General features: G+C 49.1%; 1 protein-coding gene and 1 long non-coding RNA gene across 6 annotated transcripts in view; both read right to left on the reverse strand.

The window, feature by feature from the left end:
• Window positions 1-27,837, reverse strand: part of TRAF5 (TNF receptor associated factor 5) — a 43,651-nt gene that overhangs the window by 11,091 nt on the left and 4,723 nt on the right. For 2 of the 5 annotated variants that reach the window (XM_040636370.1, XM_040636372.1), the window contains exons 2-7: window positions 7,684-7,902; window positions 6,520-6,577; window positions 3,771-3,872; window positions 1,346-1,510; window positions 649-726; window positions 244-318 (exon numbers count right to left, since the gene is read on the reverse strand). In XM_040636370.1, coding sequence (XP_040492304.1) covers window positions 244-318; window positions 649-726; window positions 1,346-1,510; window positions 3,771-3,872; window positions 6,520-6,577; window positions 7,684-7,901 — 696 coding nt within the window. In that variant the 5' untranslated portion in view covers window position 7,902. Of the gene's footprint in view, window positions 1-243; window positions 319-648; window positions 727-1,345; window positions 1,511-3,770; window positions 3,873-6,519; window positions 6,578-7,683; window positions 7,903-23,347; window positions 23,487-24,487; window positions 24,633-24,980; window positions 25,000-27,837 lie in introns of those variants that run through there. The other 3 variants (XM_008701179.2, XM_040636371.1, XM_008701178.2) reach the window with 3 other exon arrangements.
• LOC121104030 lies at window positions 16,416-23,333 on the reverse strand. Its single transcript, XR_005836401.1, has 2 exons — window positions 22,842-23,333; window positions 16,416-17,497 (listed from the first exon to the last, which is right to left on the reverse strand). It is a non-coding gene; the product is annotated as an uncharacterized LOC121104030 (long non-coding RNA).

A 27,837-nucleotide genomic window follows, 5' to 3' on the forward strand; every position in this document is an offset into this window, starting at 1 on the left:
AGACCTCTCAATCACATAAGCTAATTTCTTAAAATAAATTTCCATCTATGTATCTACATGTAGATATGTATCTCCTATTGATTCTGCTTCTCTGGAGAACCCTGACTAATAACATTGCCAGCCTTAAAGTTCTTCCAAAGTGAATGTCCTTCTGCATCCTGAATGGGATCAAAGAGTAAAATAAACCTGCTATATAAATTACACAGTGGAATGTAGAGGCAGAAACAAAAAGGCATCCCATACCTTTACAGCACAGCCATAGTGCTTAAAAGGACAGTCTTGTTCACCTTCAGGACACACAGCAAGGTGTTCATCCACCTATGAAACAGACGGCCTCATGCTACCGAAATTCATCACCAGTCTCCAGCTCCCTGAGAGAAGTGTAGCACGCAGGGAACCCCAGGGTGGCTTGGGAAGGAGGGAGGGAACAGAATGGGAAAAGCCATGCTGAGGCCTGGTGGAGAGAGAGCTACGGTAAAAACGGAGAAAAACTCTCAGGGAAAAGGGAAGGGGACACAGAGACGTGGTTATCGTGGGTGTTCTTTAAACCCTGGGCCTCAGCTGGTGGGATGTGATCAAACACACACCACATTGGTTACTAAACCTTTATCTTACATAAAATCTACTCAGAGAATCATTTACAGTTACCTCAGTTCTTGGAATAATCTGCAAACACTTGTTAGGACAAGATACTGGGTACTCGGGACACAAGTTTTCCTCATGATTCTGAAACAGAGAAAGGGTGATGAAACAGAGCCAATCTTTGCTTCCCAGGGTTCCTTTCTATGGCCTCAGAGTGCTGATGCATGTCTCTGGGGGTCTGTGTTGTGTGGCTTACCCTCTACAGGAAGGTACAGCCTAGTTCCAAAAAGGACTAAAGATGGCCACTTCCTTCCCATGAATTCAATTCAATTTTCCAACTATTCCAAAAGAAGGTCAGAGGGCACAGGACTCACAGAGGGCAGATTCTGGGAGACAGCAGTATGGCTCCTCCGGTACATGTAAAAGGTACCCCATGCTCTCTTTCTCTCCTATGACCTGCCACTCCAATTAGATCATAGCACCCTGAGGGCACAGTATCGTCACCTCTTTGTGACCCAGCACCCAGCATTGCTCCTTGCACACTCACACTCAGTAGGTGCTCAAACAATGCTTCTGCCAATGATAAATAAGTAGAATCCTACCAACAAGAAGGTTTTTAGCTTTTTACAGAACTTTCAGATAATTCTTTGGACCTATTTCTGTACAAAAATAAATTCAGGAATGTCCTGATTCAGTGTGACGGCTCACGTAGAATTTAGTCCCATAAAGACTATTCGTTGTTTGTTTGTTTGGGTTTTTTTACCTGTAGATTGATTACTACCACATCTTTTTTGCAATAAAGGCATTTTTCCTCTCGAAAATGGCAATGTGCACTCAAATGTTCTTTCAGATCTTTCCGAAGGACTAGCTCCTGACAGTTCTCATTAGAACACTGCACAGCTTGAAACAGGCACTGTTGGAGGTGGTCCTGCAACAGAAAAAACAGGCCAGTGGGCCCCACTAACCAGGGCAGTGGGAGGGGGAGCCAGCTGGAAGCCTGGAGAGGGAGAGAGGACACGGGGGGCGGGGTCAGCAGGGCAGACCGAGGCCGCGCCAGGCAGCCTTGTTTGATAGGAGTTAGGAGGACAGGGGCGATGGCTGGAGAAGGAAGCACGTTGAGTCTGTTTCAGATTATCTATTAGCTCAGATTCTCAGGTTAGTTCCTGAACATTTTCCTTAGGCTTGCGAATGATTTATCTGTTCTTCAAAGACATTTTTAATTTCTTTTTGCACCCCTGGCACCAAGTACTAATCTCTGCACAGCAGATGGCAAAAGCTAGGACGGAGGGGAAAGAGAGAAGAAAAGCAGGGCATGTCCTAAGTGCAGGAAGGAAGGGAAAGGATTGAAGAGAAGAAGGGGGGGAGGGAGTGGGAGCTGTTCCAGAGTGGTCAAGAAAAGCAGACGGAAGAAATACAGGATCCCAGGCCCAAGAGAAGCTGGGAATGGTCAGGCTGTGGTCAAAAAATGGGCTTCACCAGAATAGTGACAATGATGACATGGACAGTGCTCGTTCCAGTATCTTCTGGGTATAGACTTTTAAAAGCAGGAGGCATACATTAATAAAACCTCTGATCACTGCAAGTTATTGCGATGCTAACAAGTCATCAAAACCCTAGTGAGTCCATCCCCTGCGCGATCCCCTAAAACACAGCTGGCCTGTTACTTGTTTTGTAAATAAGTTTTTTCTGGAGAACAGCCACCCATCTACTTGTTTACATACCGTGGGGGGTCGGGGGTGCTGGTTTCCCTCTGAAAGGGAAGGGCTGAGTTGAGCAGTGGATAAAGAGACTGTATGGCCCGCAAAGCCTAAACATTTTACTAATTGGCTCTTGACAGAACAGTTTGCTGAGCCCTTTCCTACAGGAAAGAAAAAGCAACCAGTTTTTCTGCAGGAGATAAATAAATATTATAGCTACTCTCCTTTGCCTCTATTTATAAGAAACAAAGAGTGACCACTGAAATCCATATCTTCTCCAGAATTCGCTAATGCCACCCCTCCACTCTCACCAAAACAGTCAACACTCAACACGATTCCACTACCAGGGGGAACCTACACCTCACTATGCAAGCCAGGGTGCGGGTGGGGGGCAGGAACGAGGGGAAACACGGAAGAAACAGGTGAAAAGAAACCAGCCACTGTTCTCTGGAAGCTGATGATCTGGTCACAAAAGCTGATGGCTGGTCCATTTGAGCCTCATTTCCTGCTCAGGCTTCGTGACAACAAAGTTGGAAAAGAGGCTCTGCTCTAGGGCCTGGCTATAAAAACATAAGAAAGTTCTAGAAGGTTTGGTGAACCTCCAGAAAAGTCCTGGGGTTAACAGGGAAAGCGTTTACACGTTTAAAAGCTCAGTGCCTGGGGGGTTTGGAGGCAAGGGGGAGAAAAGGCTGAATCACCTGAAATGTGTTCCAAAATGTGTGGGTGGGAGAGGAAAATTTCAGCAGCCTCCAAGCCATTCTCTGGAAGCTAGAGACGCCTGCTTCTTATTCCTGCACAGTGTGATCTACCTGATATGGGCCTGCCATGGCAGAGCCCCACTGCCCTATTTCCAGTTTGGCATTTACCAAGCTTCCTGCTTCCCCAGCTGGATGGAAGAACCAGGTAGGGCAGTTTCATGTGAAAGTAACTCCCCTTCGCTCCCCCTACACCTCATGAGTTTGCAGCTCATACCAGTGCTTCACCTTTAAACCACATCCTAGCTCTGATCTGGTCTGCATTCTATGCTTCAGATCATAAACTAACAGGCCACAGCCCATAGCTTCTGGAACCACCCACCCACCACCTGCCAATACTTTCGGGCAGGGATCCTTGCAATCACGTCTTCCTGCAGACTGCCATGGCTCCCACCGTGGCTACCCCAAATCCTTCACAGTTCCCCACAAATGACATGTCCTTTTGCCCCACATGTCCCACATCTTCTCTTTTGGATCAATGACCCCTAACCCACAATTTAGGTCTAGCACAGATAGTACGCCCTCCATGTGTTCCAAACGAAATGGACCTCTTCGCTCGCACCTTAGCCTTTGGGGTGCTGTATGGTAGCCAACTATATTGCTAGACAGGAATTCTCTGAGAGCAACCCAATGAACCCCATACCACGCTTAGCCCAGGAACTGTCACATAAAGGTGTTCAGTACATGTCACTGGAAAAAATGACAAAGGCAAATATTGGTCATGAGTAATACCGACCTGGAATCGTCCCAGAATAATCTTGGCATTACATCCAGGAGCATTTTTGCAATACACATATAAATTGAGGACTTCCCTTTTGCAGCAGTTGTCTTTGAACACCTAAGAGAAAAGACATAATAGGTCTCATACACTTCAAAGCTTCAGAGCAATGTGAGTGAAACTATTATTAATTTGGTCTTCAAATACATCTCAAAAGTCAGGTGGAAACTTCCAGACAATGGTTGGAATGGAAATATCAGATTCAGCACCATAAAAGAAGAGGCTTTCTCAGATACATTTTTCCGACAGGCTACCCTAAACATTCAAGTCAGGAAATTCAATGCTCAATGCAGTAGGCTGCAGGAGAATCTCACAGTGACTTGACCTCGTACGCTCAAAGGTCAGAAGGTGGGCTGTGGAGGAGGGTGATGCTTTCAGCTTCCTGTCATAGTGTAAAAGTTTGTATTAGTCATCAGGTCATGTCACTGAGGCTGTGCTGACTTGCTATTTCAGTGCACACCAGGGGTTGGCAAACTTTCTCCATAAAGGGTCAGATAGTATTTTCAGCTTTGCAGGCCACGATGCAACCTTTTCTTTTGCAACTATTCAGCTCTGCTGTACACAATAGTTAAATTGACATATACGGCTGTGTTCCAATAAGGCATTATTAATGGACACTGAAATGTAAATTTTGTGTAATTTTCATGTGTTACAAAACATTATTCTTCTTCTGATTTTTAAAATAAGTTTTTGTTTTGAAATCGCTCAAAGACTCAAGAGAAGTTGCAAAAATAGTACAGAACTCCCGTGTACCCTTCTTTGGATTTTTTTCAATGATATACAGGAAAACCATTCTTAGCTCACAGGCCATACGAAAACAGGTGGCAGGCTGGATTTGTCCCAACAAATCTCATGTTGTAGTATGCCAACCCCTGATCGAGTGGGTGAGGCCCAGACAAACACAGCACTGTCCTCTGCTAGGCATTTGCAAAACACAACGTAAGAGCGTAGAGAAGGAGGGGTGCCTGGGTGGCTTCGTTGGTTATGCGTCTGCCTTCAGCTCAGGTCATGATCCCAGGGTCCTGGCATATGGAGTCCCATGGCTCTGCTCATCAGGGAGCCTGCTTCTCCCTCTCCCCGCCCCCCCACTCATGCTCTCTCTCTCTCTCTCTCTCTGACAAATAAATAAATAAAAAGTCTTGGAAAAAAAAAAGAGCATAGAGTAGGAGCTTATACATCAGACTAGGTGCTCAGGGAGATTCCTGGAGGGGGTGACGCTTAGACGCCCTGTAACAGAATTGTAAAGGAAGAAAACTGAGCTTAAAAGGAAGTTTTAAGGGTGGGGTGCCTGGGTGGCTCTGTTGGTTAAGCATCCAATTCTCGATTTCAGCTCAGGTCATAATCTCAGGGTTGTGAGATCGAGCTCCAGGTCAGGCTCTGCACTGAGTGTGGAGCCTGCCTAAGATTCTCTCTCTCCCTCCGCCCCTCTCCCCCACCAAAAGGAAGTTTTAAGGGAGAAAATCTTCAGATTAGGTAACAGTTTCTTAGATGCAACACTAAAGGAACAAGCAACCAAAACAAACAGAAGACAAGTAAGACCTCATCAAAATGAAAAGCTTTCATGCTTCAAAGGACACCACCAAGAGAGTGAAGAGACAACCCACAGAATGGGAGAGAAATATTTGCAAATCATATATCTGATAAGAGCCTTGTATCTAGAATATATTAAAGAGCTCTCAGAACTCATCAATAAAAGACAATTAATCCACTTAAAAATGGGCAAAGAAATTAAATAGGCATTTCTACCCGAAGATATACAAATGGACAAATACATGAAGAGATGCTCCATATCATTAGTCATCAGAGAAATGCAAATCAAAACAGGTACCCTCTGGAAAGACAATAATCAGGACAGTAGGGGTGCCTGTGTGGCTCAGTCGGTTAAAAGTCTGCCTTTGGCTCGGGTCATGATCCCAGGGTCCTGGGATTGAGCCCTGCATCGGGGCTCCCTGCTCAGTGGGGAGTCTGCTTCTCTCTCTCCCTCTCTCCCTCTGCCCCTGCTATGCTCTCTCTCTCTCTATCTCGCTTACTCTCTCTCAAATAAATAAATAAAATCTTTAAAAAATAATAATAATAATAAAGACGGACAGTAACAACTTTTGGCAAGGATCTAGAGACATTAGAACTCTCACACCCTGCTGGATAGAATGTAAAATGGTGCAGCTCCTTTGGAAAATAGTCTGACAGTTCCTCAGAATGTTACACGTACAGTGACCATTATGACCCTAAACAGAATTACCACATGACCCAGGAATCCCACTCCTGAGTGTATACCCAAGAAACACATACACTTTGAAGGCAAATTCAGTGGCAGATGAATTATATCTCAATAAAGCTATTGTTAGACATAATCATAATAGAAGGAAGTTTTAGAAATTGACGCGAAGAGAAAGTGAATTCCAAGAACCAGGATGTTTCATTTCTCCAAGCAACTCAGTACACCCGGAGCTGGTGTAGGAAGGGGGTACGGAGAGAGCAGAGGAGAAACTGGGCGGGGGGGGGAGGGGGCGTCAATAAAGCCCCAAACAAGCCTCTGAAACAACGATAGGAGTGGGGTTTGACCTGACCCCACAGCAGAAGAATGTGGACTCTAAGAAAGGGCCCCCTGTCCCGCTCTACTGCTCCAACCCCTCTGTCCAATTCAGCCCAGAACACTGGCTTCTCCATCACCCAGCAAACTACTAAACCAAAGTGGGGATTTTCTTACCTCCTGAGATCTGATAACCTCCTTATCTACAGGACAGAGTGGAACTGCATTTAATTCTCTGGCGAGAAAAATAAAAATAGAGCAGAATTAAGAGTTGACCTCAACAGCTCTTCCGAGAGCATCCCCAGCACTCCCGCCATGCTTGATCCCTTCGAGCTCCCCCTGAACAGGCCAGGCCCTGTCTTCCCTCCTGCGCTCCCTCCCCCAAGAAGGGTTGTATCTCTCCCCCGTGCCCTCATTGCAGCTTCAGCACCTCCCCAGTCTGCTGAAAAACTCCTGTTCATTCCCCAGGATGCAGGTCAAATAGTAAGTTCCCCAGACAGAGTTCGATGTCCTCTGCCAGGGCTTATCACCCTGTACCACAATCTGTCTCCTTCACTAGGCTGGAGCATTCTAGAGGGCAGAGACTGGGTCCTGTTCCACACTGGACCTCCAGCTCTTCCTCTCCGTGCCCTAGAGCTTAGTTTAATAAGATGCCTGGAACACACAGGTGCTGAATGGACAAACCCATGAATGAATGAGAATGTGCTGTAATAACCTCATTTTCAAGCTTGGTAGGAGACAGCTTGTTTACTGCCCTAAATAAGCCCCCAAAGCCTGCTTCCACATCTCTCCTGGTCTCCCCTTCTAAAGGGCAGGACCCAGGTTTTACAGTGCGCCCACTGAGGTGAGGATGTGACACCACCTCTGTCTTAAGGCAGGGAAAAGTCAGAGCAACTGTCACGAAGATCCTGTGAAAGTCGGGTCCTTCCCAACACAGACGGGGCGTCAAGGTTGGCGCTCCCGTGCAAGGCAGGCGTGGTCTACATTTTAAGAAAAGGTGATGTCGTGAGCCCCAAGTCATGTATAGAATTCTTGAATCATTACATTGCACACCTGAAACTAACAGAACACTGTATGTTCATTACACTTGATTTAAAAAAAAAAAGTTGGGGGGTAGGTGACTATCAATCAGTGAGTGGCAAAAAAAAAAAAAAAAAAAAAAGAACATGATTCCTCAGGCTCTCAGAGAAGGGCTTCCGGAGAGCCCCTCCTCGTGTCCATGGTTCTGTGGCCAACCACAGCAATTCCAAAGCTACCAAGCTGAGTGGCCGCTCTGGACACTTGGGTCCCAGGAACACCCCCGTCTGCTTGTGAGCAGAGCTGCGGGCCCTGCGCGCTCACCTCAGGGACAGGATGCAGTGCTGGCAGAAGCGGTGCCCGCAGCCCGTCTGGTGGGGGTTGTGCAGCACGGAGTGGCAGAAGGCACACTTGTAGCGCTCTTCTAATGGCTCCACAAACCGGTACTCTGTGTCGGGCTCAAAGTCCAAGGAGATGGAGTTGCCGGAATTCTGGCGGATGAAACCACACGGGACACCTCCTTGCTCCTCAGAATAAGCCATTCTGCGGGGGTGGGGGGAGGGGAGTCAGGAGAAGAGAAGGAAAATTGAGTGTGCAGAGACCAAAACCACTGTTTCCTAATTAGTGCACATCACCCCCGTGGCCATTTCATGAGGACTTGGTAACAAACAGTAACAACCTCCGGCCACTGGAGGGCTCCTGCACAGGGGAGATGTCTTTGGGGTGCTCAGGCAGGAGGCTGGACCAGAACACTTCTTTTTTTTTTAAAAGATTTTGTTTATTTATTCGACAGAGATAGAGACAGCCAGCGAGAGAGGGAACACAAGCAGGGGGAGTGGGAGAGGAAGAAGCAGGCTCCCAGCGGAGGAGCCTGATGTGGGGCTCGATCCCAGAACTCTGGGATCACGCCCTGAGCCGAAGGCAGACGCTTAACTGCTGTGCCACCCAGGCGCCCCTGGACCAGAACACTTCTAGCAAGATTTTATGAGACTTCGGACTTTTGCCCATCGGCCTCTTACAGGATGCTAAATTATCCTGTCAGTGTGGCCAGGTGTTAACTACATTCTAAGCAGACTCTTGTATGCAATTTTCTTCCACTGAGTTGAGAGAATGGAAACAAACGTTTTGTTAACATTTTTTGGAAGCACCTTGTATACCAATACACTTCTTGCAATATATATAGATACATCACCACCATCAAACCCCATCATTTCTCACCTGAACTAAATAAGCACGTTAACTGCTTTCCCCTCCAATCCATTCTCCATGGTATAGCCAGGGCAACATTTTCAAAATGCAAGTGTGATTGAAGGTTACCTCCCCTCATTGTTCAGTGGCTTCCCAGGTTCTTAGGGGAAAGTCCACAATGCTAAGAGAGCGATGAGACTGTATCCTCTCCACCCAGCAGCACCCCAGAGCTCTCCTCCCCTCGCTTTCTGCACTCGAGCCATACAGGCTTTCTTTTCATTCTTCTAATACATCAAGCTGTCTCCTGCCACAGGGCCTTTGCATAAGCTATTGCCTCTACATAGAATGCTTCCCCTAGCCTCTTCCAGTCTTCTTCACTTCACATTCATGATTCAGATTTCAAATGTCATATCCTCAGGTAAGCTTTCTCTTCCCCACTCCCCTTCCTCCACCCCATTGAACAGCAGAACACCCACTCATGCCTATGAAGCATGCATGGCCTCTAGGGAGTGGCTGAGGGATAATGGTAGGTGGGTGGCAGGGGTGGGGGTTGGGGGGATGGAGTGGTGTTTCACTCTATAATCCTTTTGAATTTTTGAACATGAATATAGTACCCGTTCAAAAATAAACAAGTACACAAAAACAAAAACTAAACATCCACTGTTATATCTATCATAGAACCAGATTCGGAACTCTGATTTTAAATTAGACATGCGTTTGTGTATTTGATCTATAACTGTGTGCTTCAGTGACACACAAATCCCATCTGGTCTTACTCATTGTTGCTTCTCTAGCCCTCAGCTCCGAGCCAAGCATGGAGAACAAATCAACTATTTGTTGAATTAATCTGATTGAATGGACTCTGACAAATCTGCAACAGGACGGCTCTAACTAGTGTTGCCTGTTAACACAGTGATTCTTTACTTTCTTATAAGGAAGGACTTTCCCCATCTTTGAAATCTGATGAAAAGTCTAGACCTTCTCCGCATAAAACAGCACAGACACCTGATCTCTGGACCTCCCCAGACCCTCTGAAGTTTCCCCAGGTTAACAACAGCCCTGCCTCCCCAGTAGGAATGCTGTTGCTTTGGGCACACGGCCAGGAGTGGTGTTTTCAGGGTGTCTGGCAAGTGGCTAAAGGATGGGAGGCAATCGAGTGTGGTCCCTGGCAGTGACATCCTTCCACGTGGTTAGGGAACAGGAAGCCTTGGCCTTCAGGCTTGCTTGCTTTGGCTTGTGCTTGGGATCCCTCAAGAATCTCCTGCAGCTGATGAGGTCAGCTGGGCCTGAGAGCAGCTGCGTGGCCTGACAGTGCAGGCGGGAGATGGGCACCATCCAGCCCCCAGCCCCGCTCGTGTCAGCTGCCGACCTCCCCCAGTGCTGGAGAGGGCTGACTCTGGGGTGCGGCTGCAAACTGGAGCAGAGAAAGCAACTGGCCTCTTTCAGCAAAGAAAGCTTTCTCTCTGGAGGAGACCCGCGGAACAGGGGATTTTTTTTTTTTTTAATCCCAGGGTTTGAGACTGAAGCCCCCCCTTTTCCTCTCTGCATATGTTTCCTGAAGAACATCAAGGTGGGTAGGTGAATAGTACAAGATGTGATTGCTCCCCTTCCAACCTGGTTTACTCTTGAGAGTGAACGAGTCTTAACTGTGAAGACGAAGAGGCACCGCACTTGACTCACACGCCAATCCTAATACCCAAGACTCACCTTTCTCTCAGAGAAACAGAAACACCAACTCCAAACCTCCTTCATCGGCCCTGGCTTCTCTGGTCCCAAGGGATGACAACGATTCATGTTGACGCCCCTCTAGGATTCTCTCTGAGACCAGGCTCATGTCTCTGTCACACAGCATCTAAATTTAGACTCTCAGAGATATGTCCTAACGCAACAGGCTTGCTCAGCTCCTAAAACAGGGCAGTAAAATGTTCCCTTCTGCTACATTCGATCCTCTTTCCTAACAAAAGAATTTAATACATTCATCTGTGTATCCATCTTTCTCTACAACAGCAGTTGTCAAACTTTTTGGTCTCAGGACACCCCCGTCCCTTTACACTCTTAAAAAAAAGAGGACCCAGAGACCCAGAATAGCCAACACGAAATTGAAGGAGTAGAACAAAATTGGAGGATTGACACAACCCTACTTCAAGTCTTACTACGAAGCTATAATAACCAAGATAGTGTAGTAGTGGTGAAAGAACAGACAGATGACTGGAACAGAATAGGGAACCCCAAAGTAGACCCGCATCAATATAGTTGACTGATCTTTGACAAAGAAGCAAAGGCAATACAATGGAGCAAGGACAGGTTTTCCACCAGTGGTGCTGGAACAACCGGACATCCATGCAAAAAAAAAAAGATGACTCTAGACCTAGACTTTCCACCCTTAAAAACCTAACTCGAAATGGATCATAGCCCTAAATGTAAAATGCAAAGCCATTAAACTCCCAGAAGACCACATGGGAGAAACTCTAGATGACCTGGGGTATGGCAACGACTTTTTAGAGACAGCACCAAAGGCACAGCACGAACCATGAAAGAAAGAATTCGTAAACTGGACTTCATGAAAATTAAAACATTCTGCTCTGCAAAAAGACACTGTCAAGAGACAGACTGGGAGGAAATATTTTCAAAAGACACATCTGATAAAGGACAGTTGCCCAAAATACACCCCATCAGAGAAGATAGGCAGAGGGCAAATAAGCATATGAAAAGCTGCTCCCCATCCTATGTTGTCAGGAAGATACAAATAAAAACGAGATACCACTATTTACCTACTTGAATGGCCCAAATCCCCAACACTGATGATCCCAAATATCAGAGGATGTGGAGGGACAGGAACCCTCACTCACTGTGGGTGGGAATGCAACACTTGGGAAGACAGCCTGGCAGTTTCTTACTAAACATTTCTTACCATCCAGGAATCCCTCCTTGGTATTTACCCATGGGAGTTGCAAACCTATGTCCACATAAAACCCTGCACACAGATGTTTATAGGAGCTTTATTCATAACAGCCAAAACTTAGAAGCAATCGAGATGTCCAACAGCAGGTGAATGGATAAACTGTACAACCTGACAACGGGACAGTCTTCAGCACTAATAAAAAATGAGCTATCAAGCCATGAAAAGGTGTAAAGGAATCTTAAATGCATATTACTTAGTGAAAGAAGCCAATCTGAAGAGCCTACATACTGTACAGGTTCAACTATAGGACATTCTGAAAAAGGCAAAATGATGGAGGCAGTAAAAAGATCAGTGGTTGCCAGGAATTAGGATGGAGGTAGGGAGAGATGAATGGGTGGCGCATGGAGGATTTTTAGGACAGTGAAAATACTCGGTATGATACTATAACGGTAGATACATGTCATTATACATTTGTCCTAAGCAACACCTTATCTGCCTAAAGACAGATCCTCCAAATGGAACTCAATAATTATAAACCACCTCTCCAGGAGTCTCATCAACCAGGAAAGAGTGGCCAGAAGAAACTAGAAGGTGACACCCCGACAAACTTGGTCACAAACTATCACATCTCCCACCTAATCTTCTAAGGGCTCATTTATCTCTCCTAAAAATCATTCCCTCTTCCCTAAGAGGCCTACTTCCCTCTCCCCTCCCCCTCTTAGGATGGTATTCAAGCCTGAATCCCAAGCCACCTCAGAGAGCTACTCATTTTCCCCTGGGTATCTCCCACGCATACATGAATTATAGATGTTAATAAACTTGTTTGTTTTTCTCTTGCTAATCTGTCTTTTATCACAGAGGTCTCAGCTAAGAACGCTTCCCCAAAATGGAATCAATTCAATGTATTCACAGATATGACAGAGTCCCAATAATACGACCATAAAGGTTGCTGTTTCTTTGTCTAACAAACATATTTCTTTAATTAATTGAACATTTCCAGCTAGTACTCTGTCATTCCTAGGCAGCTATTTAGTGGAAATAAATAAGAGTTCCATTTTATTAAAATCTTTCCCCTTTGGGTATAATAGCTTATGTAACAGGAAGAGTAAAAAGAGTTCAGTTCTTGCAAATAAGAAAAGAAAGTCATTGAAATTATTATCAGAGCCCGTATATCTGCCTTATTCCTGCCACTGATGGCACTCACAGTGCGGTCCTCCTGCTGAAAAGTTACTGACTCAAACCTGAAAAGACAAGAGACCTACAATATGCTCCCCAAGGGTTCTTATTGAGTTTCTTATAAACGTCATTTTTTAGCTTCATAAATTGCTGCCTCTTTTCGTTGAGAATTTTCTAAGAATTCCAAAGGAAAGCTGTGGATGTCAAGATTTAAGTTCTTTACTTACAAATTTCTTCTGATTCACTTTTGGGGAACACATAATGAACACTCTAACATCTGAAGCAACAAGAGCTTAGGCTTTAGTTACTATAAAAAAGGCACATGTCTAGCAGAATTCAGTCTCAGGTTTTAAAAAAAAAAGGTAGATCCTTGTCTGTCCGTCTGTCCGTACTCCTTCCATAGGATCCCAAACACCTTGTTTAGATTAATGAAGGTTTGGAAAACTTGGGAATGTTTTTATAAATCATTTTATACTTTGTGGGGAGTTTTTTTTTTTTTTTGAAAGATTTATTTATTTTGAGAGAGAGAGCTTGAGTGTGGGATTGGGGGGGAAGGGGCAGAAGGAGAGAGAGAATCTCAAGCAGACTCCCTGCAGAGCATGGAGCACCCCCACAAACCTGAGATCACACCCTGAGATCCCGACCCGAGCCAAAAACCAAGAGTCAGAAGCTCAACTGACTGAGCCACCCAGGCGCCCCAATCATTTTATACTTTGTAAGACATAAGCCCAGAAATTATGCCTCCAGAGCTTTCAAGATCTGATTCTTGGGAGTTACTTGTTACTACAGATGAAGTTCCAGAGTGAAAATGGCACAGGGCCAGAGACCTGGGCTCCATCCCTGCTCTGCTGCTCACCACCCAGGCAACCTTGAACAAGACACCCCCCACAGCTCCCTCATTTGTCCAGCCCTCATGGACTCAGCATGCATGTGTCCTGGATTGGGTCCCAAGAGTGCAGAGATCTGTTATATTACATCTGCCGTGGAGGGTCTCCAGGGCAAGTAGAGGCAATTAGACACAAGAATGATGCATTATAATTCCCTGGAGGCAGGTACCACAAAAAAAACCTGTCTGAGCCCAGGTGAGGGGTAGCTAACACTTTCTGAGGTGTCTGTGTGGATTGTACAGAGAAGAGAATGTCTCGCTGGTTATGAAGAAAGTATCCCTTCTCCTTTCCCAATGAAGGAGATACAAGAATTTCCCATAGGATATCATAAAAGTTCTGGAATAATTAATAATTAAATGTAGATCAAGGGGAATGAAGGGAACATGCCAGTCATTTGCCTGTTTGCTCTCAGACTCCCTGCTCTCCTGCCCTGGCCTGCATCACGAGGTGGGGTGAGGGTTGACCCCCACAAACTCTGTTTTCTGGGCTCCCTGGCTTTTGGCTAGGTTCAGCCAATAAGAGACACTGTTAAGAGACTGAAGGGTGGCAGGAAGGGAGAAGCCAGAATATTTCTCTCCCATCCCTTGGTGCTGGGTAGCATCTCCACAGTGACTGGGTCTCCTCTATGGCTTTGGTCGCCAACAGATGGCCCCTGGCTCTGTGGACTAGCTCCCGCCAGGTGGGCCAAGGGTGGTCCACAGCTCCTAGGCTCTAGAGGGTTGGGCAGCCTCCCGCCAGGACTCATCTCTGAGTTGCTTCATCCTGAGTCTTATGTTTAGCTTCCCAGCTTTGCCATCACCTGTGTAAGCTGATACCTGTGTAACTAAAAACCTGTCAGAAACCACTGAAAAGGTCTCCGTGAGATATACGTGTGGAGAGAGAGGGGAGGAGCATCACATGAAGAGCCCTGAGTGAATGCCACAGCCAGGAATTCCAAATTTTACCTCATGTTTTCGATGATTTTAGGGATGCTAAACATACGGGACAGGCCCAGGCACGGAGTTTAGGAGAGAGGCTAATACAACAGACCAAAGGAGGATGACAATGGCCTGATCTAAGGCAGAGGCAGAGAGAAGTCATGTTTGTGAGGCATTTCGGAGGTAAAAATGCAGGAATTTAGAAATGGGTTCAGTGGAAGGGCTGAAGGAGAGGACAGTGGAGGATGAATCCCAGGTTCGCTTGGAAGACTGAGTAATTGATGACACCAATGGGAGAGGATGAAGGAGAGAAGGAAAGAAGCAAGGGTGTGGGTAGGGAACATATCGAGGTTGGGGTCCCTTAGGGACAGTCTTAAGGGAGTGGGGGTGAGCCAGACGAGCTGACATCTAACATCTCTTCCAGAATAAATGATATGATTTCTAGGAATGGCCACATTTCTTTTTTTATCAATAACCTTTTTAAAATTACCCAAGGCATTAAAAAATTGTTTGACTTTACAAATAATTCGGTTGTCATTTTAGTGACGGCATTTGACATAATAGATTTAGATCTATGCCAGGAATGTAAGATCTGGAGACAGAAGACACCCCAGAGAGACAGCAATGGAAAAATTCCTTGAAGCCAGTACTGAAGTCTGCCCTTCCCACTCACGCCTGTGGCTACAGAGCAGCCCTTGTTTACTCCCTACTTGGGATTTAACTGGTGCCGCTTCCCCCAAAGTAACTGCCATTCAGCCTTGTGTGACATTCTACCCCTTTCTAGGTCCAAGATCCCTCCTACTAATGACTTCTAGGGTCCAGGGGCTGTTGGTAGGTGTACAGAGGTGCCTGGGAAGGGTTTGAGAGGCTTACAGTGTTCCCCCAAGTCTCCTTTGTAAGGGAAGGTCCTGACAGCTGCAGTCAAGAGAGGCTGCTTTCTCTGACAGGTGGGACTGACAGGGTCAGGTGACAAGGAGGGGGCACAAAGGCTGGCCAGGAGCCCCAGGACAGTCCTTGAGCTGTGGGCAATGGAGGGGCAACCCCGCACTGGCCAATGAAAGCTACCAATCCCAGGATGGGCTGCTAGAAGGCAAACTGCCCTTTTCTCAGCTCCATTCAGGCCTCACCAGAAGCATAAGGAGCCAACCCCTGATTGATGCTCGCATTTGGCAACGGGAGGGGGAGGTGCAAGAATGCTTTTCCCCAGACCCACCTGAGAGCCAACAAAGGGTCCTGGGCTGAAATTTAAGGAGGAGAGATGTACTGAGTGATGAGGAAAAGTTAAAATGTCAAATCCCAAGAGGCAGTGACCCAAGGAGACTCTGGAATCTGTGCCCTGGCTCCGACAGCCCGGTGCCCATCTGCTAGAAGGACAGGCAGTTCCCGCTCTCAGTCACCTGGCCCTTGAATTCTGAGATTCCGCTCTTCCAGGAAGAACAGTTACTACCAGGAAAGTGAAAAGAAGAAGAAGAAGGGGAGGAGGAGGAGGAGGGGGAGACAGCAGAAGAGGAAGAAGACACTTTATTTAGTACGTTATCCGCATGGCATGAGGGAGAAGTGAGATACATTTAAAGTGGTTACCAAAACCTCAGTCTTCAATGGCCCAGAAAGATCTTTCCTTGGAAGACGAAACCCCTTAAGACAACTCCTAGGCCTCTGGTCCAACCCTTGACCTTCTCTTCTTCTCTACCGTTTCCATAGCTTTTAACACAACAACAATATGACTACTATGTGACCTCTGGGAGAAACTGGTTTTATTTTCACTAACCTTTAGCCATGTAGGTTAGACAAAGAGGAAGGGCCTTGGAGAAACGCAGAAGTAATGAGGCCATTTTCCATCAGGCGTAATGTGGGAGGGAGACCATGCGGCCCGACAGTATGTGACGACAGCTTACCGATGACCCACTGCCTATCCACGGGATGGCTGGCTTTGGTGTTGCTGAGGCAGAGGTAAGGGTGTATCTTCTTTTTCTTTTCTTTTCCTTATACTTGCCCAGGAAAGGGTTTTCTTGGATACAGGATGAATGATGTGGGTAAGATTGTAATTCCTTTAAAGAGAAGTGTGATTTCTTTCCAAGCTGTCAGGAAACCCCTGGTTCCCCATTTTCCTGGGAGTGCAGCAAAGCACTGCTGGTGAGAAGAGGGTTCCAGGGCTGAAGGGCATCCCTGCACCCCTCGTGGTGTGCCACCCCCATTGCCCTCAACAGCTATCTCACCTACGGGGAAACCTCAGAGCCCATCTTGAGCCCACCTGGCTCCAAGTGATGCTGGATCAGACCTTTTAGATTGGCTCTCAGAACTTAAGAACAAGAGAAAAAAAAAGAGAGAGAGAGAGAGAGAGAATACTGCTGATCTTCCCGCACAAAAGCTTCCTCTTTGGGAAGCTTCGACTCCAGTCTTTCGGCCGCCAGCCTCAGCTGTCCCAGTCCTCCCTGCTGTCCGGGGTCAGCTCCTTGGCGAGCTCCTCAGGGAGGGGCTGTCCTCATTGGTCTCCAGATCCTCAGAGCCAGCCTCAGGCCCGGCCTACAGCACTCAGTCAGCGTTCGCTAAATAGGGGAACTCTAGGATTAATGTGAGGCCTTCCTGAAAAGGGGCTGTTGGAAGGAGGGCCACGAAGACAACCTAGGGCAAATATGAATGAGGCAGACAGACGGCAAGGGGACGATATGAAAAGATGTGAAGGGAACTAAGGGCTGGAATTGGATGTGGGTCAGGATTACATTCAGTGAGGCTATGTCTAGGCTCAGAGCCAGCTAATTTACGTGCACAGTCTTGTTTTAATCCTGATGGCAACCCGATGATGGATACATCATTAGTATCCCCAGTTTGTTGAAGGAGGAAACTTGGAGATTTCCCATGGCCAGGAAGCAGTGGAGGCCCTCAGGGGAGAAAGAGGTGCTGGGGTTCCTCTCTGCTTCTCCAAAGCCTGCCAAGAGGAAGTGCGGGATGTTGGCCACCGCCATGGACTCCGGAGTTGACCTGCCTTGGCACAAATCCTGATTCTATCCCTGAATAGCTGTATGATCTCAGGCAAGTTGGTCAGTCTCTATGCTTCTCAGTTTCTTCATCTATAAAATAGTGATAATGATAATAGTAGTTACCTCAGAGAATCTTTGAAGATTATATAATATGATACATCAAGGGTCAGCCAACCCACCACTTGTTTTTGTAAATAAAGTTTTATCAGAACACAGTCACGTTCATTTGTTTACATATCATCTATGGTTGTTTTGTATTGTTTTGTTTTGTTTTTTGCTACCACAGCTGAGTTGAGCAGTTGTGCCACAGGCCATATGGCCCAGAGCCTAAAATATTTACTTTCTGGTTCTTTACAGAAAAAGTTTGCTGACCCCCCCCCCCATGCATGAAGAGCTTATAATGGTGGTACACAGGAACTGCTAGGAGGGCTATGATGATGATGATGATGATGATGAAGAAGCATTTGCCTCAGAGCCCCTCCATCAATGTCCCCCACTCCGAGGATAACCCTGTGGGGCACTGTATCAGGCTCAGGGGGCCAGGGAAGAACAAGAGAGAGAGGGTCCAAGCCTGCTCCTGCGGGGCTTACAACCTAATGGAGGAGACAAGGGAGTAACAACAAAGGAGGCAGTTACAAACTGTGATAAGTTCTCTGAAGGAAATAAACAGGATGTTGAGATAAAGAAACGGAAGCAGCCACTGTTGACAGGAAGGCCTCATGGAGGAGGTGATACTTGAACGGCAAGGGGAGGATGAGAAGGAGCAAGTGTGAGGAGTAGCAGGACGGACGCTGCAGGTGGAGGGACAGCAAGGGTAACAGTCGGGTCTGGGAAAGGCCTTGCCATATTTGAGAAACACCGAGGAGGCCTGCGTTGCCTAATGTCAGGGACAAGAGAAAGAACAGCAGGAGACAGGCCAGGAGCCAGATCACATGGGCCTGGTCGCCCACAGGAAAGAGTCCGGGTTTGTTCTAAGAACAAAGCAACGGGAAGCAGCATGAGTATTTTAGGGAACTAATGGCAGTGTCTGCTTTGGAGCCTAAAAAGGCCACTCCAGATGCTGCACGGAGAACGGACCGTGAAGGCAGCGGGAGAGCAGTCAGGAGGCTGATGGAGCGGAGACACTGCGGCAGTCGGGGGGAGAGCACAGACCTGGACTGTGGTGGTGGCAGGGAAATGGAGCAGTCCAGTGACTGAATATGAGGCTTGGAGGCAGGGAGGACTGGAGGCTGATGCCAGGATTGGGCCTCAACACCTCGGTGGAGGTGGTGCTGTTCTCTGAGATGGGGAAGAACGATGGCAAAGGGAGGGTAGTCGGGAGTCATTTGGGACCATAGGGAGAGAGCCTAGTCCCTTTTCCTGAAGATACCCCTTCAGGTAGGAGATAATGACCTCAGCCCCCCACCCCCACCCCAGGGCAACTTGCCTAAATATTCCCCTTTCCTTCCTATGTTCTTTTCATGCTTGTATATGTTCCCTCACTCACTGGTTTGCTATGCATGCACTTTGCTTTTTCTGCATCCCTATATTCCTACCCCCACTCCCCTGTCCGGGCCCAGAAGCGATAGCGATGAGTAGGAGTTCTGATCAGAGTTGCGTCCTGAGAGCCCGCCCACTGTCCCCTCCGCTACAGTCAGCAGCCCCATCAAGGCTCGAGTCACACCATTCCCTTGTGGGTGGGCACAGCACCTCGCTGACTCATCTTCACTCAGATGCATAAATTGTACCTCCTCCCATGATTTCCCCAGATACCAGCCCCTCCCCAACACAAAGTGCTGCTCCCCGTCATCAGGGACCTGCCTTTCTCATTTCTCTATCTCCTCCTCCAAACACATTCTCCTCCTCCCTTCACCCAATGCATTATTCTGAATTCATGGTTACACTGGACTATCTCCCACTGAAGTTCATTCATTCAATCACTTCTTGTAAATCATTCCTCTGCTGAGGACCTATCACACGCAGACACTGATGGGGAAACAGGAATGCAGCGCTGTGGGCCCGGATTCCTCACACCCCCACCCCCACCCCGCCACGGGCTGTGGGCAGTGGGCTTCGGCCCAGCAGCACCTGCACCGGGCACTTCGCCCCCTCCCCTGCCCTTTCATTGCTGGCTCCAGAGCAGTGCCTGTAGACCTGTGTCCCTCCGAGGAACCCATGGGCACCTCCCTGCAGCCTGGCCTGCTCTCCCAGTTCTCTGTACCCTACCCTTGAACAAGCTGGGGGGCCTGAATCATCTCGTGTTGGGTGGGCGAGGGGAGTGCCCTAGGTAGTTTGGAAAAGCATATTATATTAGTTTGATGACCTAAACTGAATCACACAATCAGACTCACCAATTAGTCTGCCCTTTATGTGGCATTTGGTACTTCCTCCTTGAAACCCCCTGATCCCTGGGTCCTGGGGACACTGTGCTGTGTGGCCTTCTCCCACCCCTGACCACACTTCTGTGGGGCTCCCTGCGGGACTCCCCTGAGATTGGGTCAGCCTCTGTCCCTCATTCTTGCCAAACTCCCACCTCTCCCCATGGGAAAGGCTGCCTCATCCCAACCGGATTTCTTTCCAAATGTGGGGGAGGATCCCTACTTCATCACATCCTGGGGCGTCATCTGAGCCTTACGGTTTTCTCACCTTCTCCCTTCCCAACCACCCTACCTTCTCACATACATGGGGAGATGAAGACTCCAGGGGCCCGGCCAGCAGAGCCAGTGGCAGTTTGGAGACACAGCCAATAGACAACGGTTGAGAGGCTGAGACTGGGCTTGGAATTCAGAAGCTTTTGCCCAGCCCCACCGTCCATGGCCTACGGGGGGTCTGCGGAAAGGGGAGAGACCTGAGACCTCCCTAGACCGGATGCACAACAGACAAGCCAAGGTGGATTCAGAAGCCTTGGCCTGACCTTCCGGCAACATCGTTCTAGCCGCGCCTCATCTCTCACATGAGCTCGTGCACAGCTGTCTCTGGGCCAAGTCACATCTCCAAAGCTGACCACAGACGTGTGACACACTGGCCAGTGCCTCAGAGCTGGGAGAGACTGTGGCTGGGGCAGGAGTTGATGTTCTGTAAGGAGCAATCCCCTCCTGACCAGCGGCGAGGCCAGCTGTGGCCCGGGCCCAGGGAGAAAGCGGATGGGACTAGAGGTGGCCCTCTCATCCCGGCTCTATACTGTGGCAGTATAGCCTAGAAGCTTCCTGAGGTCTGCTACTCCAGGTGTACCCCAGATGCCCAGTGCACACATGGGTAGGCATCCTTGAGTTGTCACAGAACTCTCTAGCCCCTCACACAACCCTGGACGTCGGGTTCTTGGGATCAGGACGGCAGAAGAGGGACAGAAGGAAGGGAGCCCGGGGGGTGGCGCAAGAGAAAGAGAAAGAATTTGAAAGAATGGCTTTCCCTGCAACAACTGAGCCAGTCAGTTGTACAAGGGCTTAAGAGATCAGCAAGCCAAGGGTGTCACAGCTTTTAAAGAACAGCGACACTCATTAAACCAAATCTCACGCAGAGACATCGGTAAATAAAAAAGTGTATGGAGGAACTATTTTGGTGGAAACAAGGCCTGTTTGGGTTTCCTACGACCTATACCCCCTCTGGCAACTTCTCTGGGTAGTTTTAAGGGGTTCCACAGCTTGATTTTTCAAGATAATAATACTAACACTACCACTCACACACTTAGCAGTTTGTTCACACACATCTCACCCAGCCCTCACACTAACCCTGTGGCAATATTATCGTCACCTTTCTGATGGCGTCTGTACCTGGGGCCCGAGCTGTCAAGCCACTTGCCCCAAATCACACAGCTAGCACATGGCGGAGCAGGAATTCAATCTAGGCTTCCCAACTCCAAGTCCAGTGCTCTTTGCTCTGTGTCATGGCTAAAGGGAAATGTACCACATTCCACCCGACACCAAGACCGAGGTCTGGGTGAGAGGCAGTGCAGCCTAGAGACCAGCTCTGGAATCAGACCTTGGGGTTCAATTCCTTCTGCCATCCACTTACCTGGGTCATCTCTTCCTCATCGAGAAAATGGGACAATAATAGTTAGGATTAAATATGTTAATTCATGTAAATCACTAGCACACAGGGCCTGATGCATAAATAAGCACCATCCTTCACTCCTAGTCAGCATTTATTCAGTGCCTGTTGTATGCAGAGGCCCATGCCTCATTCTACTGTGAGAGGGGGAGGGAGGAGGAGCGGGGGAGGACCCCAAGTTACCAGACAGTTCCCATCTCCCAGACGGTTCCAGCCCTACATGCAAAGTACAACCACCGTATGCCCTAAGAGCGCGCCCTAGAGCATGGTACAGATGCTGGCTTGGACAGCTTACCCCAGGGAAACAGACCTCCGTTTGGGGAGCCTCCCTGTCGCAACATTTTAGCCTACCCTATAATGTATTTCAGAATTGGGATCTCTCAGTAGTAGCTAGAAGTCTGCTTGTTAAGCAAGTTTCTGGGCTAGATTCTGTAGCAGGTTACCATGTGAGCCGCACAGAGCTGGACCCTTGGGCCAGCTCCTAGACCATTCCTCCTCCTCCCCACTGGCTGCTCCTCATTTCCCCATTGCTCAGAGGACCCAGGCTGGTGCTGGACCTCTTTCTCTTCTCTCTACGCTCATTTTCCTGGTGAGCTCATCTTGGCTCCCGCCTTAGATGGCATCCGAGGCTGACAAGTGCCCCGATTTCTATCTGCAGTCTGGACCTCTCCTCATTCCAGCTGCCTGGTCCACACCTCCACGTTCGTTCACCAGACACCTCAACAGTAACACAGCCGAGCCCACCCGACCTGCTCCTGCATGGCCTTCGTCCACCTCAGGAAAATGGTGCCACCGAACACCCTACTGCTTGGATCAAAACTTTGGAGTCGCCCTTGGCTCTTCTTACTCTGCACCCCACCACACAGATCCTCCCAGCTCTTCTTCCAAACACCTCAAACTGCCGCTCCTCACTTTCGGCACAACCACTCTGCTCTAAGCCGGCATCGTCTCCCCACTGGAAACAGCATTAATCTCTTAGCTAGCCTCCTGCCTCTGCCCTTCCCGGTACAGCCCAGTCACACCCCAGCAGCCAGAGCCACCTGTCTAAAAACAGAAGTCGGATATGCCACTCCTTTGCTCTCAGGGTGAAAGCCAGTGTTCTTCGAGTCCTGCATGACCTGGCCTGCTACTCAGTTTCTAGCACTCTCCTCCTGTTCACACACTCGAGCCACACTGACCTCGCTTCTTCTTAACCAGTGCAAGAGGCTTTATTTGCTGTCTGTCCCCCCGGCGCCCGAATGGCTTGTCCCCCCACTTCAGGTATCTGCTCAAATGCTACCTCTCGAGTGAGGCCTTCATCGACGGCCCGCTTGGAGACCCCACCTCCCTGACTACACACCCCCTCCCTTGAGGCATTTTTCTCCAAAGTGCTTACAACCAGAGGCATGTTACAGGTTTACTTCCTTACCGCTGAGCCTTCCCAGCCAGGATGCAAGCTCCGTGGGGGCAGAGGGGTTTCTTCTGTTTGCTGAGGCCCTGACGCTCGGAACAGTGCACGTGATAGGTACACCACAGACCCTGACGGAAAGACCACACGGCTCCCTCACGGTGTTCTGCAGGGAGCGGGAGAGCTTCAGCTCCCACCTACCCTGCTTCCCAAGGCCTAAATCTTCTCATCTCCGCTGTTTGTAAGTCTTGAAATCCCACCCGTTCCAGCTAGACGGGGCAAAGCTGGCTAATAATGCTGGTCAACCTGGAGAGGGGCACTCAGGGTCAGGAGGGGAGGGTCCAGCCAGACGGGGCTGGAAAAGCCGAGTTTGAGCCTTGCTCCTGACTCCTACTAACGTGAACCAGCCCCTGGTGAGGGGTCACAGCGGGAGCCAGGTACCGGGGAAGGAGGGGAAGATGCCAAGAAGGATTTTTAAAGGTTGACAGGCCAATATTTCAATCAATAAACATGGATGGGGCCCTCACCCAGGTGTCTCGCAAGGTGCTAGAGAGCTGACATCACATTTGCCAGGGTCCTTTTCTGGAGGCTTCATCATGCGGACAGGTAACAGGGTTTGAGGCCAGGTTTTCCTTTTCAACTTATTCTCTTGTTTTCAGTATCTATTTCAAACCTTTCTCTTCTCCACAGACCTTGACCACGCCCCCCTACGCCTGCCCCCTCCCCCTCTCACCCAGAAACTTCACTTCCTACTGCACAGAAAAAAATAGAAATCTTCAGACCAGAACGACCTCCACTTCCTGCCACCAGACCTGCGTGTCTCCCTGCACAGGGGCCCCCTTGCTCTGCCCTCTCCCTCCCAGGGGGTGTGTTAGAGGTGACCTCTGAATTAGGCCAACCTCTCCACCTATCCTGAACTCCTGCCTTCTCTGGGGGACTTGACTTGACATCCATTGTCTCCCACCCCACCTTCTTCATTGCCAACTTCTCCCTGTCAGTTGGCTCCTTCCATCAGCTCTCACACAGGTCTCTCCAGAGATCAAAGCAACACTAAAAATCCTCACTCTCATATTTCTTGAAAGTTCTAACTCTCTCCTTCCTCTCATAGCCCAACTTCTTCATTTACCCTCACCCAGTGGAGTGACCGTCTCCACTGGCCTTTCTTCACTCCAGTCCTCAGCCCACTCTGGCCTGGCTCACATCCTCACCAAGCCACCCAAAGCAGTGATGGCTGGGTCACTAATGCCAATGGTCCATTTTCAGTTTTCATCTTCCTGGCTTCTCAGCAATGTCTGACATTGTTGTCCCCCAATCCCTCCTCCAAACACACATTCTCCCTTCAGCTTCCCTGAAACCACACTGTCCAACACCAGAGACAATGTACGAACTAACAGCGGCCAGGCGTCTCTCTCTCCCCACCCTGGACCTCCACTGCATCTAGACTCACATTCCGGCTGCCTACCCAGCGCCTCCTTCTGACTGTCATGCAGGCACTCCAAAGCCAACACATCCCCTCTCTGAAGTTGCTCTGTCTCCAGAGCTCCCTCGTAGTGAAGACCCACTCTTTCTTTATCTTCCTGCTGTCACCAGACAACTGGCATCATCCGGGCAATGCCTTCCCTCTCCCCACCCCCATCCTATCAGTCACGGAGGCCCCCCGAGTGTACCTGATGGGTCCATTCCACCTTCTTCTCTCTACCACCCTCACGACCAACGCCCTGATTCAAGCTGCCATCCCTGTCAGCTGGGCCCCCGCACAGCCTCCGACAACTCGTCTCCTTCACCCACTCGCTCCTGCGAGCATTTTTCACACAGAGCCGAGCTGAGCTTCTGAAAACACCAAGCTGCGTCACTCACACAATCTTTTTTGCGGCCTCCCAATCCTCTTAATGTCCTCAAGCCCTAGCACATGCTGCAGCGGTCCTGCCCCCATCCCCAGTGTCATCTGGGAGCCCCCTCCTTCCCCACCCCTTGCTCTCCATCCTCCCCAGCCCCCTCGCCGCTCCCCCTACACGCTGCAGACCCGCCCCATGCAGCCCGCACCCCGCAGGCTCTCTCCCTCTGCTCCAGCTGCGGTCTCTGCTGGGGACAGCCTGTCCGCCCTCGCCTCCCTCTCGCTGAGCGAACCCCCTCCCGAGGCCCAGCTGAAGCGCCTCATACCCAGCTAGGGCATCACGAGCCTCCTCGGCCAGGTTAGGTCCCCTCTTCCTCCGGGCGTGCTAGTCACCACCCTGTGCCTCGCCTCACCCTTCACAGCACTGCCGGTGACCGCGGGCCGTTTATTATGTAATTACCGGTTCGGTATTAAGCTGCACCAGCAAACAGAAAGCAGGGCCTCGGCCGGGCCTTTGTCAAGGTGCTGGCACAGAGCAAGCGCTCGGTATCTGAGTGAATGAACAGCTGCCCCTTCGGGTGCCTGCAACGTGCTAGAAGCTTTACATGGGTCGTTCCCACTTGGCACAGCAACCCAATGAGGTACGAGCGCTAGTCTTAGTAGTCGTGCTCCCGTTCTACCGATTAGGATTATAGAAACGTGTCCAAGGTGACACGGGTGGTAAGTGCTGGCTAAACCCCAGGCTGGTCTCCCCTCAAAGCCACTACACCACGCTTCCCTCTGAGCTCCCACGGGCTCACTCAGCACCGGACACACGGGAGGAGCTCGACCAAGAGGGACAGATGGAGTCACCCACTATGTCATCTCTTTGGTCCTCACAGTCACCCTTGAGGCCTACAAAGAAGAATTATAATTCCCCTTTTCCAAATGAGGAAAGAAAACGGAGTCTAGGGGTTCAGACGGTCACCAGAGGTAGGTGGCCATGCTGGGCTGGTCCTAGGTCTCCTGGCTTCTCTCTGGAGTGATTTTCTCCACAGCATAACCATAGCTAGGCACGGATGGGTGGAAGTATGCAGGGAAGCCATGCAGAAAAGAGGTAACATAGCAGGCTTGAGATTGCCATCCTTAGAAAGTTCTGCTTCTAAGGATGGCCCTTGGTTAACATCTTGGAGGGTGGATTTGTGGCAGGTGCCTCTGACTGGTTCGGGTGGTGCACTGGGCCCAAACTGTTTTTGCAAGCAATGCGGTTGTTGCTGAGCACTTGTTTTTCTTCTGGAAGTCTGGAATTTTGGTATAAGTTAGGCAGGGGATGCCTACATAACCCATCCTCAATAAATACCCTGGGCACTGAGTCTCTAATGAGGTTCCCCGATAGACAACATTTCACACGTTGTCACAATTCAGTGCCGGAGGAATTACGTGATCCTATGTGACGTTGTTGGTGGGGAGGACTCTTGGAGCCTGCGCCTGGCTTCCTCTGGACTTCTCCCCGTGTGCCTTTTTCATTTACTGATCTTACTTTACATCCTTCCACTGTAACGAATCATAGCTGTGTGACTATATGCTGAGTCCTGTGAGTCCTCATAGAATATCAAGGAACCTGGGTATGGTTTTGGGGAGGCATTCCTAACAAGAGATGAATTTGAGTTTTCTTTGAAAAGGGGCATGAATTAGTCTATTAAAACAGGAGGAATTCTAGGCAGAAGAAATGATGTGAAGAAAGTTAGGAACAGGTAAGTCAGATGGAGAAGACCCTACAGCCGTACGACACAGCCAAGCAGAGTTGACATTGAGAGAATCGAGCATTACGGCTGTGGGGTGGAAGAGACGGGCACTAGAGAAGTCCCACTTGTTCTAACGACCCAGCATCAGTGAAGGGAACCACTTGAAATCACACAGATGGACTTACTGTCAAGGAAGGACTGAAAGAATTTAGTGTCTGGCTGTCCACAGCGAATATCCACGGAATTGGACATTTCTCAGAAAGGTCTCCAGAAGTACCACTGAGCAGTTGAAGCAACAGCCTAAATTATTGGCTTTTCAAATAAACCACCTCAATATGAGGAAGTCAGTCTGCACCAGAATAATCTACTTCCCATCCATAAAGGGCAACTATTCACTCCTTCCTTATCCCTTCGAAACGCCTTTGCCCACAGTCCAGTATCCCCTCCCATCCCTCCTGTCCACTTCTCACTCTTCAGGAGGGCTTCCTGGAATAACCCCACTCAACTGTCGAATCGCTTCTTTTATTCTGCAACTCCGTAGCACTGAAGCCTTCACTTTATGTTAACTCGTTTGCCTTTAACCCAGGGCAGCATGGTAAGTTTTCCTAGGTTGGATCATAGGTATCTGCCCAGCCTCTTCCTCAGAATCTTCATGTCATGATGGCAGAAGAGGGACTTTCACGACTGTTTGGCTTCACCCCACCCACTTGCCTCCATCCTCTAGCATCAAGGGCCCCTCTAACGGAAGGCTCTGCATACAGCCTGGCTGTTCCAAGCCACCCCCCTTGTAGGGGAGCATGGAAAGGGCTCTGGCTGGTAGCTTTGTACCCAGTCACCTTCACTCCATGCTCTGCTCTGACGCGCAGCTGGCTCCCACTAAAGGAACGGCTCTGCTCCTGTAATCAAGCCAGTGCCTGTATTTTGCTTTCCAAATCCATTCTGTTTCTTCTGCTGGGTCCCTGGTTCACCTCCCTACCCAGCACTGTTTTCCCTCCAAGATGGCAGCTGCTCTGCCCACAGATTATTCTAAAGACTGGAATCCTGTCCCTGAAACCTACTCCCTGGGGCCGGGCCCCCATTATCTGCTGCTGTCTGCCCTCCTCTCTGGCGTCTGCCTGCCAAGGGCTTGTCCCAGCTTCTCCCCACCATGCCCTCCCCCGTCCCAGCTCACCTGTCCCCCGGAGACTGAGGTCTGCCTGGTCTAGAGATTGCAAAGTGACAGCACCAGGCTAGTTTAAAGGATGGTCCACCCTGGCACTTGGCAGTTCTTTCGTTTGTCTGTTTTTAATTTAAATTTGAATGCCTTTAGGCTAGACACACATTTTGCACCTCCCCAGAGACCCCACAACTCCCTACTGCTATGACACACATGGAACAAGAAAACCAGCTTTACTGAGTACCCACCAGATGCCAGGCTCTGTGTACATATTGGCTCATTGAATCCTTCCACCAGCCTCAA

Source organism: Ursus maritimus, unplaced genomic scaffold (genome assembly GCF_017311325.1).
Source record: "Ursus maritimus isolate PB19 unplaced genomic scaffold, ASM1731132v1 scaffold_2, whole genome shotgun sequence".
NCBI lineage: Eukaryota > Metazoa > Chordata > Mammalia > Carnivora > Ursidae > Ursus > Ursus maritimus.